We start from the raw sequence: 16,413 nt of genomic DNA, 5'->3' as shown, positions 1-16,413 counted from the left end.
TCGTGGCTGCTGCTTTATAAATCTCCATATACTTTCCACTGCAATCTCATCATGTTTGCAGACTCAAGCTGCAACCTTATACGTTTGTGGACAGTAAGAACTTTAAATTCGAAACCTTGGACAATGTTGGGATCTTGTATGCCTTTTTTAATCAACTCGTTGTCTTATTCTTCTGCCTTTTGGACACATACAGTGCAGGATTCCTCTGTTCTTCCACTCCACTTACTTCCCTCCCATTTATTGCACACAAGAAAGGATCAGTTTACCATAATACTTTATAACTCCTTTTATCTGCCTTTGTTGAATCCTTTGGCTTATTTTGTGGAAATATTTTTGCTTGCATCTTATTGTTTGCATATAATCAATCAGACCCAACTTGCACTTTCTTATCCTTCCCCTTTGCTTTGACCAGACGTATATTTATCCTTCATATGGTTTTTGTTCATCAGAACTTTCCACGGATTTTACATTGATTTCACTATCTCACAATAAGTTGTTTAAACCTGGTCCAAAACTTTTGTCGTTCTGGAATTAATTGTAGGTTTTTAGTACCTTTTGTTTCTATCAATTTAAACTTTATAATGTTGTTTATTCTCATACCTTCAATTTGCAGGCACTTTCCTGCTGACCTTTTAATTCTCTTCAGCTACATTACTGCTCTTTCTCTTCAAAGACCTTCTGAAACACAAAATCTGAGTGCTTTTAGTCTCTCCATTAATTTCTTCAGTTCCTGCTCAATATCCATTTCTCCCCGTTGTAAAATATTCTGCGACATTTATAAGTTATTAAATACTTCACAAGCAGTCATTATGTCTTGAGTTTTCCCAAGTATTACATTTTTGATGCAGTGTGCTATGAACTTTGCCCTTCACTGGTCAGTCAAGGTTAATTTTATGTATTTTGCTGATCAGGTGACTGAACAAAGAGCTCGTTTCAACAGGTTATTCATCCAAACTGAAAGACTTAAGTCGGAAAAAATGCAATGAGGATTTATGATGAAAGTTTGTGTTTGTTATTCTTACCCTTAGAGATAATCCTCTGTAATAAAAAGAGTATTGAAATGAGTGGAGCATACTGTTTGTTCTTATCCACTCTGATTGTTTTAACTGAATCTTTGCTCTGTAGTACAACTTATTTTTTTCTCCAGTTAATCAGCTTGACACCACTTCAGTGAGTGGAGGGTGTTAATGCAACTATTTCCATTCATCACATCCCAAAACATTCCAGTGCTGAGTGTCGAATTGAATTTACAATTTCAAATATTGATCTGCTCTGTTTTAATCAGTTAAGTGACCAGGAGTAGAAATAAAAGTGCTATGATGCATCTCATTGTGTTTGACTAATTGTGATGCACATACTTCTAACTGCAATTAATGTTTGTTGGAAGAAGTTTCATCCAGGAGCATAATCCTGGATAAGCTTAGTTATGAGGCTTACCCTGTACTTGCGTTAGATAATATGTTTTTGAGCAGAACAATACTACTTAACTTTTGACAGACTGCAATAAAATTATTGAAATGCGGAATTGAACCAGGAACATTTATATTTTTAATATAACATGATTCCAACTGAGTATTTTATAGACAATAGGTGTAGGAGGAGGCCATTCGGCCCTTCAAGCCAGCACTGCCATTCAATGTGATCATGGCTGATCATTCTCAATCAGTACCCCGTTCCTGCCGTCTCCCCATACCCCCTGACTCCGTTATCCTTAAGAGCTCTATCTAGCTCTCTCTTGAATGCATTCAGAGAATTGGTCTCCACTGCCTTCTGAGGCAGAGAATTCCACAGATTCACAACTCTCTGACTGAAAAAGTTTTTCCTCATCTCAGTTCTAAATGGCCTACCCCTTATTCTTAAATTGTGGCCCCTTGTTCTGGACTTCCCCCAACATTGGGAACATGTTTCCTGCCTCTAACGTGTCCAACCCCTTAATACGTTTCGATAAGATCTCCTCTCATCCTTCTAAATTCTAGTGTGTACTCTTGTAGTTAAGTGAAAGGAATTGGGATGGAGGCCATCCCCATTAAGTGTGCAGGTAGATCTGGGGGTGGGTTGGGGTGAAGAGGTCATGGATGGTGTAATTAGGTGTGTGAGCAGAATGAGGTTGTGGGGGGGGACAATGTAGTTAGGTGTGTAACTGGAGTCAAGACAGTTGGTTAGATGTGTGGCCGAAGGTACAGGTTATTAACATGGAGGGTGTCTGGGCTGAACCTGGAAACTACTGGTCTCTAGCTGGGAGTTGTTGGCAAGAAGGGTGTGAGAAGCATGATCACACTGCGTGCCGATCGTCCACCTACACTTGGTCTGATTAATATGTAAACATTAATAGCCGTACTGGACTCCTCTTACCGCAGGATCAAGACCATACTCTGTAAAGCCCTTGAGCCCAATATCCCAAGCCCTGACCCACTGAGGGCTGAAGTCATCAAGGAGAGTAAGGCAGTCAATGCCTTCTGGAAGAAATGTTTTAAAGACCATCTCAAGGCTGTTCTTTCCCCTTGTCTCTCTCAGAGCAGCTTAGTTGGGCTTGCTGCACAATCAGTCAATCTCAACCATCTTCAAGGTGAAATTGACAATGCTCTCAGAAAATAACTGTCCATCAGTTTACTCTGCTCACTTGTACTGCATCAGATTCCGATTTAATTGCCAGAGTTATGAGGTGAATATTATTGCTTTAGCACTGATGTTCACTATCACTATCATTTATACCTCCATAGACAATGAATCAGTAAGTGTCCATGTAAAGCACGATAAAGACAATATTTGAGTTTGCAATGATAAGTAACATTATTGCCATCCATGGCTATAAATATTGGAGTACCATTATATATGTGTTTTCTCTCAAGTTGTCTTGATTTGGAAAAATATTACTTTTTTTGTCAAGTGGGCCAAAATCCTATGTCGTGGCTCTGTGAAATGTCGTGGCCATTGTCACAAGGACTGCAACTGGCTCTCCTTCACTAACTCTAGAGCAATCGGAGATGGGTATTAAACGGTAGCTTTGGCAGTGATACCGTATCCCTTGCACGAATAGAAATGCATTTGAATAGATTATTAATGTTGAGAAAGGCACTTTAGTTATGTTGCTGCTTTATCTTTTTTCTACCTCTGCTTCTTATACGGTTTTCAAAGCTTTCATAGTATTTGACATTTTCACAGGTGTCTGATCATATCAGCATTCTTTTTTTTGCCATAAATGTTGAAAAGAAACATATAATGTAGCCCTTAAATAATACTGCTGGAACAGAAACTGGTTTACTTTACACAAATTTACGTTCCTAGCTACATATATTGTATGAAGTATGACCATTAATAGAATCGCAGTAGGTTCTCCCAGATTTATTGTGTTACTTCACAATAATTTCTTAATTCTGTGATAGTCTCAAATTCCAGGTCTTTGTTGTTTTTTCCCCCTAAATGTCATGGAATCTAGTGTACAAATAGGAGATGAGTACAGATTTGGCACTAATTGTATGGTGTCATCTTGCACCCAATTGCACAGACCTTTACTTCAGCCAAAAATGTTTAAATGTTGTCATGCAGTAATATGAAGCGGCTTATTAAATAACTTCACAAAAGTCATTGCTAGAATTAGTTTGCTGCAATAATGTGAATCTGTGCAGCAGATGAGAAGCTTCTTTTGGTGGAAATAGAAGGTTCATAGTAAAGGGCTGGAAGTCCACACTTTTCAAAGCCATTGTTCCCTAATTGTAGTGATTCACAACCTAATGAGTGTATCATTAAAACAATTACTTTGTTTAGTTTAGAGATGCAGTGCGGAAACAGCCCCTTCGACCCACCGAGTCCACGCACACTAGCACTATCCTGCACACGTGGGACAATCTAATCGTTATTGAAACTAGTTAACCTACAAACCTGTACGTCTTTGGAGTGTGGGAGGAAACTGAAGCACCCGGGGGAAAACCCACGCTGTCACGGGGAGAACGTACAAACTCCATACAGACAGCTCCCGTGGTCAGGATCGAATGCGGGTATCTGGCGCTGTAAGGCAGCAACTCTACCACTCTATGGCTGCTGCCGCCATGCCAACCCAATTTGGGCATTTGGGGATTTATAGTATAATCAAGCTGACCTGATACTTTCTGTACTAAAACTCTTGCTCTCTTCAAGTCCAGGAAATAAATTATTTCAAATCACATTTGTAAGCTCAACATTTTTTCCGAGTGAAACATTTACTAATGCTTTGTCGCATTTAATTGACATTAAATTATCTTTCTGTGGATGTAGTTTTTCTTTTGGATCCGATGATAGATCCAGCTAAGAAAAGTGAAGAGCCCTTTGTCCTGTCTCTTCAATCTGTCAGTATTGTGAACTACTCCCTGTTCATTCTGACAGGCAGAAGTTCCAGTAGGAAATTGTTTCCACCAAGAGTAGAATGGGTGTCTTTGGACTTGAACAATATTTCTGAGGAATTTATCCTCCCATAATATTCTAAAATATACAGTTATACCTTGTATTTACCACATAGAAAATATAATTCTATGTAGCATAGCTGTTCAGGATGAACCTCGGCAAAGACCACTTTATCACAGGACTTTCATATGAAGAAAGACTGGATAGACTAGGCTTATACTCGCTGGAATTTAGAAGACTGAGGGGGGATCTTATAGAAACATATAAAATTCTTAAGGGGTTGGAGGCGCTAGATGCGGGAAGATTGTTCCCGATGTTGAGGAAGTCCAGAACCAGGGGTCACAGCTTAAGGATAAGGGGGAAGTCTTTTAGGACCGAGATGAGAAAACATTTCTTCACACAGAGAGTGGTGAGTCTGTGGAATTCTCTGCCACAGAAGGTAGTTGAGGCCAGTTCATTGGCTATATTTAAGCGGGAGTTAGATGTGGCCCTTGTGGCTAAAGGGATCAGGGGGTATGGAGAGAAGGCAGGTACAGGTTACTGAGCTGGATGATCAGCCATGATCATATTGAATGGCGGTGCAGGCTCGAAGGGCCGAATGGCCTACTCCTGCACCTATTTTCTATGTTTCTATCCTTTTGTTCACCTCCTTGGTAAACACCTACTCCAGAAGAAGATGGATTACTGGTCTCAGCCACACCACAGCCAACTCAAGCATTTTGTTACATTTTGATACAACATTTAAATGATGGCGCCATGCCCAGTGTTGCAGTGCTAATGTTTTAGGTGCTGGAGCTGTCACTGGTGCCAGAGCGGCCGCTGTTAAATTCCCCGCTAGTTACAATTCCCCGCTGTTTATTTGGGGGGTTTTTTAACAGAGGTGCCGGGGCGGCGCTCCGGTGAGCTCCAGCAGCACTGAGCCCCTGGACATGATGTCAGTTTTTCAGTACCAAACGTTTCATTTGCGTGAAGGGTTATTCCACAGGACACAGCCCCTCTGTGTACAGAGCTTGGAGAGCCGGCGGTGTGTCCTTTCCCCACAGAATCCCTGTAACAGCTGCACCGCACATCAGTGCATCTCTCAGACCTGCACCTTGGATTGTGCTATTCTATGGCATTCAGCTGGAGACAGCTCTTTGCAATTGAACACCAGCAGATTTCAGGCAGACCATTGTGTTTTATAGACCATTAGAGAAGTGTGGAAACGCGCACCTCCAGAATCAGGGACAGTTTCTTCCCACCTGTTACCAGGCAACTGAATCATCCTACCAGAAGTAGAGAGCAGTCCTGAACTACTGTCTACCTCATTGGTGACCCGCAGACTATCCCTTGATCATTTGCTGGGTTTACCTTGCTTGCTGGCTTTACCTTGCACTAAACGTTATTCCCTTATCATGTATATATATGCACTATAAATGGCTCAATTGTAATCATGTATTGTCTTTCCGCTGACGGGATAGCACGCAACAAAAGCTTTGCACGGTACAGCTGCACACATGACAATAAACTAAACTGACTGACTGATTGACAGATGTATCTTCAACAGATTGATGGTCTTCCTGTAGCGGTCAATATTTTTCCAAGTATGCTTCACCATTCAATCATGGCTGATCTATCTCTCCCACATTACCCTGTTCTCCTGCTTTCTCCCCATAGCCTCTGACTATCCCTCAGCAAAGACCATCCCTTTCTCGGCCCAAGTAAATATACGCACCAGCAAAAGATGAACGATGAACGATGGTCTCATCCATCAACGGATTGAAACTCTGGCTATGCACGAAGGGTCTGAAAGCGACTCACACTACCATCCATATCAGGTCATAGCGTTGAAAGAGTTTGAAATAGCATCAAGATCATGCCACAAGGGGTACATTTCGTCCTTTCTCGAGATTGTGCACTTAGTCCCTGTAGACGCAATATATTTTTGGATCTTGAGAAGAAGTTGAAGACTGCTCTGTTCAGAAATATCACAACGGCACCACAAGACCACACCAAGATCATCAAGCACCCTCTAAATGTGGTTTCTCCTACAATTGAGAGGAAGTACCATTCCCACATTCCCAGTTTCTGTTCTGGTATTTCTTGAGATGATCCAGAGTTGTGTAGACTAATGATCCTTTAAATGATGTGCCAAGAGAAATGTATCCTTCCTGCTGCTTTGCCAGGTTATGGTGTCTGGGGACTCACCCCCCTGTAAATGTAGGGTGGCCTGGGATGGCAGGAATGTCTCTCTGATTGCACACCTCCTCCTTCCCACAACTACACACACACTCATTTATAAGGTGTGCCAGCACCCAGTATTCAGATGATGACAATGACATAATGAGTAATGATGTGTTGGTACTGCCGTGGATGAACAAGGAAGCAGAATAATTGCTATGAAGATTGCAGATATTTCTTTTCAATTAGTTATGTCGTGTGTTTTGATTGTTTTTTTGCTCATTGATGATAGGTGACCAGAGAAAGTGGACCTCCTCACATGAAGAGCTTTGTTACGCGTGTTGCAGTTGGAGAATTTACAGCAGAAGGGGAAGGCAATAGTAAAAAGCTTTCCAAAAAACGAGCAGCAATAATTGTTCTTCAAGAGCTGAAGAAACTTCCTCCCCTACCAATTGTAGAGAAACCCAAAACTCATTATAAAAAGCGTCAGAAGTCTATACTAAAGGTAAGGGCATCCATGCAATAAATTATCTTTTTATTGAAATGAAGGGAACTTTGTTTTTAAATTTAAGACTGAACTTGTTATTGAGGTGCATTTTTTAAGATTGAAGGAAAGAATTTAAAACTATAGTTAAGTAAAGGTTTAAACCAAATAGAATAGAGAGTTAAGGTACGATATTCAAAAAGAACAAAATTACTGTGTTGTGGCATTTAAAGGTAACAAGCAGTGTGTGATTCAATAGTAATAGTAAGGCAAGTAATGTCAAGAAAGAATGTCTAAAAATACAAAATTCATTGCTTTTTACATGAATTTGACAGTCTGTGATCTGAAACGTTAACTTTGCTTCTTTCTATTGCTTGACCAAAAAAATGAATGTGACTAGAATAGAGACAAATAGCTTTGATCTAATCACCACCACTTTATTACAGTGATAATAAGAAAGGGGATCAGGAAAGGAGTTTGTGAAAGTACTCTAAAGGATCCATAACAGTCAGCAGTATTGTTGAACAAACTATAAAACAAATTGCAAAGAAAAGTAGGGACAGGCAAGCCAATCAAGGGGTTTAAACACACATTATTGATGATTTTAAATTAAAAAAGAGAAGAGCAAGAGAGAGAAAACACATATAAAGGCACATTGAATTTGTGAAATGTGGAGCTGTTGCAAATGCCCACTAGGTAAGGAGGTTCTCATGAAGAACAAGAAACTGGCAATATTATAGTAGTGTGACTGGCCGGATCTCTTTCTATCTCTCTCTCTCTCCTTCTCTAACTGTTTCATTTTATAGCCTTTATGCTTTATCTCACTAGCCTCCTTCATAAACCTGTCAACCCAGTGACATCATGACTTTGTCAGCTGCATTTCCTCATGTTTCTGTTTAGTTTATTGTCATGTGTACCGAGGTACAGTGAAAAACTTTTGTGTGCTAACCAGTCAGCAGCAAGACAGTACAATGATTACAATCGATCAATTTACAATGATAAGGGAATAACATTTAGTGCAAAGTAAAACCTTTTAGAGATGGCAGCTGTACTGTTACAGACAAGGTATTGAGATTACGATATCTTCAGGTTCAATCCGGATTTTGATCTTTTGAACAATCTGGTTCAAACTGAGGATGGAATAATGGGGGAATTAATAAGTGAACTCAGGTAAACTGATGAAGGGGTTAATGGAAGAGTGGAAGAACAGAGAATGCAATTAATGGGTGAACAGGGTACAGTGGGTGAACAGGGTAGATGATCAGCCATGATCACAATGAATGGCGGTGCTGGCTCGAAGGGCCAAATGGCCTCCTCCTGCACCTATTTTCTATGTTTCTAATTGTGGTGGCTTCTGCAGGTTAAGTGGAGATTTTTTAATTTTTTTTTGTATGATAAAAAAATGCAATTTGTTGGCACTTAATCAGTAAAGGAATCAGATCAGCCGGAGCAGTACAGTTGGATGTAGTCAACTGGACTCAAGAGTCAAGTCAAGAATGTTTGTCGTATGTACTGACACAGAACAATGAAATTCTTACTCGCTGCAGCTTTGGAGCCCCATTCATGCAAAACACACAAATAAACATGCAATAATCAATAATACAATAAATTAATAATCAATAGTACTAGATAACTGGGCCATAACAGTGTAAAAACTGAGGTCAGTCGTGCAACCAAAAATAAAGTCCATGGTAGATCGTGGCTCTCTCTCACTCTCGAGAGAGAATGTTTTCCACCCAATCCAAATACTTTTAATTTTAACTTCCATTTACAATGCATTTCTATTGCAGACTGGTCCAGAATATGGGCAAGGTATGAATCCCATCAGTCGATTGGCCCAAATACAACAAGCAAAAAAGGAGAAAGAACCAGAATATCTTCTATTATCAGAAAAAGGTCTTCCTCGACGCAGAGAGTTTGTTATGCAGGTACATTGTCCACATTGTCAACATTGAACTCCACATCTACATGTCCCGCTGAGTCACACCAACATTTTGTGTCTTTCTTCAGTGTGAACCAGCATCTGCAGTTCCTTCCAACAACCTCTACATCTTTATTCTCAGTTTTCTTGAAAGTTCAGGCCACATTATAGAGGGCTTAAGTACCTTTCTCACATAGAACAATGACGATTATTATCTGAATGGTGTCAAGTTAGGAAAATGGGACGTACAACGAGATCTGGGTGTCCTAGTGCATCAGTCACTGAAAGGAAGCATGCAGGTACAACAGGCAGTGAAGAAAGCTAGTGGAATGTTGGCCTTCATAACAAGAGAAGTTGAGTATAGGAGCAAAGCGGCCTTCTGCAGTTGAACAGGGCCCTAGTGAGACCGCACCTGGAGTACTGTGTGCAGTGTTGGTCTCCAAATTTGAGGAAGGATATTCTTGCTATTGAGGGCATGCAGCGTAGGTTCACTAGGTTAATTCCCGGAATGGCGGGACTCGTATGTTGAAAGACTGGAGTGACTAGGCTTGTATACACTGGAATTTAGAAGGATGAGAGGGGATCTTATTGAAACATGTAAGATTATTAAGGGATTGGACACGTTAGAGGCAGGAAACATGTTCCCAATGTTGGGGGAGTCCAGAACCAGGGGCCACAGTTTAAGAATAAGGGGTAGGCCATTTAGAACGGAGATGAGGAAAAACCTTTTCAGTCAGAGAGTTGTAAATCTATGGAATTTTCTGCCTCAGAAGGCAGTGGAGGCCAATTCTCTGGATGCTTTCAAGAGAGAGCTAGATAGAGCTCTTAAGGATAGTGGAGTCATGGGGTATGGGGCGAAGGCAGGAACGGGGTACTGATTGAGAATGATCAGCCATGATCACATTGAATGGCGGTGCTGGCTCGAAGGGCCGAATGGCCTACTCCTGCACCTATTGTCTATTGTCTATAAGAGTAACTTTACAATGGGAACATATATTAATTTGTGCCATGAAGAGATGATGAAGCCACTCACGCGATCCAGTCATCTGAGAAATGGCAAAAGTTGTGCACAATTTTAGACCCACTCCACAACCCAATAAAATGTATGGAGTAACCTGTTGTAGATCAGTGATAAATACAAACTGTGCACACATTTTATCAATCTAACTCACTAAACCTTAGCCTTCAACAACAAGAGAGTATTCACAGAAAATAGTAATAAATAGAAATGTTATAAACATAATGTTCAATTCAGAATTTGTGGTTAAAAAGGAAAAAGGTGCTGTTTTTCTACCTGCAAAATGAAGAGCAAATTGAATGTGACTGCAAGAGGATTTGAGTACGAAGTAGAGACATCTTGCTGTAATCTTGTTGGACCCTGGTGAGACTGCATCTGGAATATTGTGTAAATGTCTCTGCTTTTCACCAAAGGAACAATTTAATTGCAATAGAGGGATCACAAGCAAAGGTTTTCCATGTTGATTCTGAGGACCAGCAGTCTCACCTGTGAGGGGACGAACATTGTCCGGAGGTATTTATTCACAAAATGCTGGAGTAACTCAGCAGGTCAGGCAGCATCTCGGGAGAGAAGGAATGGGTGACGTTTCGGGTCGAGACCCTTCTTCAGACAGGTCTCGACCCGAAACGTTACCCATTCCTTCTCTCCTGAGATGCTGCCTGACCTGCTGAGTTACTCCAGCATTTTGTGAATAAATACCTTCGATTTGTACCAGCATCTGCAGTTATTTTCTTATACATTGTCCGAAAGCTTTAATCATTAGAATTGTCATAATTAAACTCTACAACTCAAGTGGTATCTTTATCCTCAGTTTTCCAAATTTTCAGACCATATTATAGAGGACTTCAGTATTTTTCGCAAAAATAACCCTGAAGAATAATATTATGATGTTCAGAGACTTAATTAATAAGCTGCTGAGTACATTCAAGGCAGAAGTCTTTGTCTTTTTAGATATTAATGGAATCAAGGGAAGTGGTGAAGAAGTATAAGATTAACATTGATCTGGTTGAATTATAGAGTGGGCCTGATGTGGGAATGGTCTTCAGCATTTATTTTGTATGTACTTGCAGTGGTTCATGTAAGTTCAATGCAACGAGTATTTCAAATATTGTATAATGTTTTAGTTGCCAAAATTTAGATGTGAATTTTAGTCAAAGGAATGGCAGTGCAAGTTTGCTTTATAACTGCAGCATGTGGGAGTTTATGAATAACAAGATAATTCTGAGCCAAAGTGTCTACAGTGAATGCATCTGCCTCAGATCTCTTTGGCTGTGAGTCATTAAAATAGTTGACACGTAAGGGAAGGGGAGTGGTTCCAGACATTGGTAATACCATGTATAACGCTGAATAGGTTTACTGTGACCTAAAGTCTTCCGAGTATAATGAACCAAAATAATATAAAAGAAGTAGAGAACTGTAGCAATGGTGGCACAGCGGTAGAGTTGCTGCTTTACAGCGCTTGCACACCGGAGACCTGGGATCGATCCCAACTTCTGGTGCTGTCTGTACGGAGTTTGTACGTTCTCCCCGTGACCTGCGTTGATTTTCTCCAAGATCTTCGGTTTCCCCCCACACTCCAAAGACTTCCAGGTATGTAGGTAAGTTGATTTGGTAAATGTGAAAATTGTCCCGAGTGTGCGTAGGAGAGTTAATATGCGGGGATCGCTGGTCGGCGCAGACCCGGTGGGCCGAAGGGCCTGTTTCCGCGCTGTATCTCTAAATTAAACTAAACTGAACTTAACCCACAGGTTCGGTTTACCTGTTACCCATGTAGACAGGAAAATTGCTGTCATGAATAGAATACGAATGCTTCCTGTAATATCTTTGAGCAAACTCTGAGGTGGAGAAAAAAAGCATAAAGTGGTGCTTATATGGTTTTCAATATGGTTAGGATATCCCTTGTAAGGAGGATGGAGACCCCAATATTTTATACTGCTGCCTATTCTTGGATGAGGGACATCTCAAACTGGCATGAAAGAATGAAGGAGTGGGAGGGAAAGAGCAGTCATCATGGCCCACATTGGGATGAGCATGATTGAAATGAGTAAAGAAAAGAGCACCTGCTGCTTGAAGCTAATTTAAAAGACCAAGACTGCAAGGGTTACAATGTCTGGGTTACTTCTTAAGCCATGTATGAATAGGAGAGGTAGGTACAAGTCAATTATGAGGATCATCAAATGGCTGAAGGAGTGGAGTGGGATTTTTCATTTTTCATTTTTCATTTGAGCTAGGAATGATAAATTGAGCAGTAGCAAGGGGGATTAAGCAAAGGAACAATAAATAATTATTGTATGATAAAGGAAAACAAAGGGTGATTCAAACTGTCACTACAAATAAAGGAAAAGGTTTCAATATAGTGGTTGACTCAACCCAGTTCATCGTGTATACAGCCCCCTCCCATCTACCTGAAGCACTGCCTCAAGGAGGAGGTATTTATCATCAATGATCCCCACAATCTAGGTCATGCCCTCTTCCCATTGCTACGATTAGGCAGGAGGTACCGAAACCCAAAGTCCCACACCACTCGGTTCGGGAGTACCTACTTTCTTACATTATCAGGTTCTTGAACCAACCTGCACAATCCTACCTTGACAACGGAACACTATGATCCACCTCTTTTACTACCATGGACCTGTTTTCTTTCTAAATTGTGTTTTGCCCTATTGTCTTGTGGTTTTTTTTGGACAGTCTTCTTTCTTTCAGAAATGTTACGTGTAATTTGTGTATAATTTGTCATAAGGTCATAAGGTCATGAGTGGAATTAGGCCATTGGGCCCATCAAGTTTGCTCTGCCATTCAATCATGGCTGATCTATCTCTCCCTCCCAACCCCATTCTCCTGCCATCTCCCCATAACCCCTGACACTCTTTCTAATCAAGCATCTATATCTGCGTTAAAAATATCCATTGACGGCCTCCACAACCTTCTGTGGCAAAGAATTCCACAGATTCACCACCCTCTGACTAAAGAAATTCCTCCTCAACTTCTTTCTAAAGGAACGTCCTTTAATTCTGAGGCTGCGACCTTTAATCCTAGACTCTCACATGAGTGGAAACACCCTCTGCACATCGACTATCTAAGCCTTTCACTATTCAGTACGTTTCAATGAGGTTTTTTGTGTGTTTGTCTGAGACTATGTGACTGTGATGTTGCTGCAGGCAACATTTTCATTGTACTTGTGTGCATGACAATAAACTTGACATTACTAGTTAAACCAAGAAAGAAGGATAAGAATTTTAAATAAAACATTAACGCAGGAGGGATTAGAATGTATAGTCCAAACAAGCTGTAGGAGCCATTTTGCATTTATTAGTTATTTTTGCATATTATTATATTACCTTGTATCCTGCTGTATTTTGAACGCTAAGAGGTTAATGCTATGCTTACGTATGGGCTGGGCGGAGCCAGAGAATGTCCAGTTTCATCGTGTGCGTCAGTTGAAGCCAAGAAGCGGCTGACAGAGGTACAGCCAAAAAGAACCAGCAGCCAAGATGTAACCGGTTATAGATCTTACTGACAAGAAGATTAGTAAGAAATCTCTGCCGAAGATAGATCTGGCAGTTCGCATTAATTACATAGATTACGGTAGGATATAGATTTTTTACCAAGCGAATCAGTAAGAAGTCAATGACATGAGATATGCCAATATGTTATATTGCAACTTCAAATAAAACGTCTAACTAATTCAAACGTCGTTGGAGGTCTCTGTTATTGTGATTGCTTGCGTCATAAACTTTCGTTCCACCTAATCTGTGTAAGCGGCAGCTTGAGAGCTCATTTGATAGACGGGAAAGAGGAAAAACTTTTTCAGTCAGAGAGTTGTAAATCTGGAATTCACTGCCACAGAAGGCAGTGGAGGCCAATTCTCTGAATGCATTGAAGAGAGAGCTAGATAGAGCTCTTAAGGATAGTGGAGTCAGGGGGTATGGGGAGAAGGCAGGAACGGGACACTGATTGAGAATGATCAGCCATGATCACATTGAATGGTGGTGCTGGCTCAAAGGGCCGAATGGCCTACTCCACCTATTTTCTATGTTTCTATGTTTCTATGTAAGAAGAATGGTTTGATCTTGGGTAGCATCTGCTCCTGGGGAACATTATAGGTGCATTTCTGATGTGATTAACTGCTGGTCTTGTACCACTGCTGTACTTGTGACAATGTACCTGTATGAATATTCGGTGTGGAGAATGAGGTCCTGGCTGGTTTTGACTTTCTTGACTAATTTGGGAGCTGTACGTAACGAGCCTAGCCAAGAGTATTCCAACATGCTTCTGGCTTGTGTATTGTAGATGGTGCAAAGGATTTATTTTGTAGTGGGAGTTAAATTATTCAATGTAAAATACCAGCCTTTGCAATGGTCTTGTAGTTATAGTACTTACTTGGTTGATCTAGTTAAATCTCTGGTCAGTGGTCACCTCTAGGATGTTGCAAATGGCCATTGAAGTGATGGAAGTGCATTTGAAGATACGTGTCAAATGGCAATTTATAGAGCCTATTTATACAATGGGTCTGCAGGCAGCAATGGATTAGAGTGCACCTAATAGCCTGCAAAAATGGAGCAATTATCTCAATTAACCTGCATTGGTGGAATGTAGGCCACATGCCAACTTTATGTTGCCTACTGATGATAGTGATTATATTGTCCAGACAGTGCTGCATTGATTAGCTGGATAGATCAGAAGTCTAGGAAGGCATCATGACTACAACAACAATATCGAGCTTTGACGTGAATTCTCCATTATCTATCATCACGTGCTTGCTGTGTCTTGAAGGAATGAAATGTATTTTGGTTTTAAAGTGAAGAGTTGGCATGTGATGTTGACAAAGCAATGACTCAACGATACTCTGCACTATAGAAAACCTAGTGAAATTACAAAACCATAGACTCATTCTGCGGGCTTCTCTCTGCCAAAAGGGAACAAAGTGAAATTATTTCTCTTTGAAAAGACCATGTCTCTGAGCCTATTAGTGAATGACAACCTGTGATGTGCTAATCTATCTAATGCTGTCCTTGAATAGAGCCCAATGTAAAATATTGAAATCTATATCACTTTCTCAGCTACTGGCAGTTTCATCTTTTACACTGTTCTTAGGCTGAAGTTCTGACTCCATAAATCGGCAGATTTTGGTTAAGGGGGTTTTTTATAAGTTTAGCATTTTGGTTTTCTTTAAGTTGAGATAGGAGAATAGCTCTGTACAGTCTGGGTACAGTATGGCCACTCGCTGAGAGCCTTACACACAAATTCTTATTTGTTCAGCAGCTAGTCCTGTTGTGCTCAATGTCTGCTTTATTCGCACACTATTCCATGGACAGTGGATACCTCTGCATTCAATTTTCCCACAGATCTCTCATGAGGAAGCCTTAAATTGATGATGTCCTTCAGCACTTGCCACACCATTCCCTGTGGACTTTGCATGTTTAAGCAGCTGGAAGTTGTCAAATTGTCAACAACTGCTTCCTTCACGTACTGGTCTTATTTCATTACATGTTCTACCAATTTCCACCCTGCTTTCATGTTCTTATAGTCCACCACTAACTCCCCATTCATTTGACGTTACTAACTAGCTTAGGGGATAAGGTCTCAGCGAGCATCCACTGCAAACCTGCAGACTCCCCATATCTACACCTCCTCCCTCACTGCCTCCCATAAAGACTCCATTCATTTTCTGAAACTCCACATCTCTGTCCCAACTCGACTGATGAAAAGGCATTCACACTTTGTTTTTGGGTTAAAAAAAAAATCCTCATATCGCTTTGAAATCTATCATGCTATCCTTAAACCCATGTCCTTTTTTATAGACACCTTTGCTAAGAGAAAAAGCTTCCTACTACCTACTTTATCCATAAAGGCATAAAGCATGGAAACACACCTTATAGCCCAACTTGTCCATGCTAATCAAGATGCCCCCTCCCTGCTATTCCCACTTGCCCGCATTTGGCCTATGTCCCTCTAAACCTTTTCTATCCATGTACTTGTGCAAATGTCTTTTAAATGTAGCTCTAGTACCTGCCTCAACTACCTCCTATGGCAGCTCGTACCCATCACTCTCTTGTATACCTCTACCAAGTATCGCATCAGACTCTTCTGCTCAAAGTTAGAAAAAACCCAACCCAGCCAGTCCCTCCTCATAACTGAAATGTTCCAAAGTAAGCAATATCCTGGCAAATGCTCCCTGCAACCTCTCCAGTGCAGTCACATTGTCCCTATAGCTTGGCAACAGGAATTGCACACACTGTTTCAACTGTACCCTAACCAGTTTCACAAAATTGAATTAAAACCTGGATGTTCTTACATTCTGTGCCTCAACTAACGAAGGCAAGTATCCATTTTCCTTCTTAACTACCTAATTTTCCAAAAATAAAATAAGAAAATCCTGGAAACATAGAAAATAGGTGCAGGAGGAGGCCATTTGGCCCTTCGAGCCAGCATCGCCATTCATTGTGATCATAG

At 40.7% G+C, this 16,413-nt stretch overlaps 1 protein-coding gene across 7 annotated transcripts in view; it reads left to right on the top strand.

Moving 5' to 3' along the window:
- The window catches only part of stau2 (staufen double-stranded RNA binding protein 2), a 268,314-nt gene that overhangs the window by 121,800 nt on the left and 130,101 nt on the right, over positions 1-16,413 (top strand). For 6 of the 7 annotated variants that reach the window (XM_078398161.1, XM_078398158.1, XM_078398157.1 and 3 more), the window contains exons 8-9: positions 6,830-7,042; positions 8,812-8,949. In XM_078398161.1, the coding sequence (XP_078254287.1) occupies positions 6,830-7,042; positions 8,812-8,949 (351 nt within the window). The remainder of the gene's footprint in view (positions 1-6,829; positions 7,043-8,811; positions 8,950-16,413) is intronic. The other variant, XM_078398164.1, reaches the window with a different exon arrangement.

Source organism: Rhinoraja longicauda, chromosome 4, assembly GCF_053455715.1.
Source record: "Rhinoraja longicauda isolate Sanriku21f chromosome 4, sRhiLon1.1, whole genome shotgun sequence".
Classification (NCBI taxonomy): domain Eukaryota; kingdom Metazoa; phylum Chordata; class Chondrichthyes; order Rajiformes; family Arhynchobatidae; genus Rhinoraja; species Rhinoraja longicauda.
This window is presented reverse-complemented; position numbering and strand designations above follow the sequence as displayed.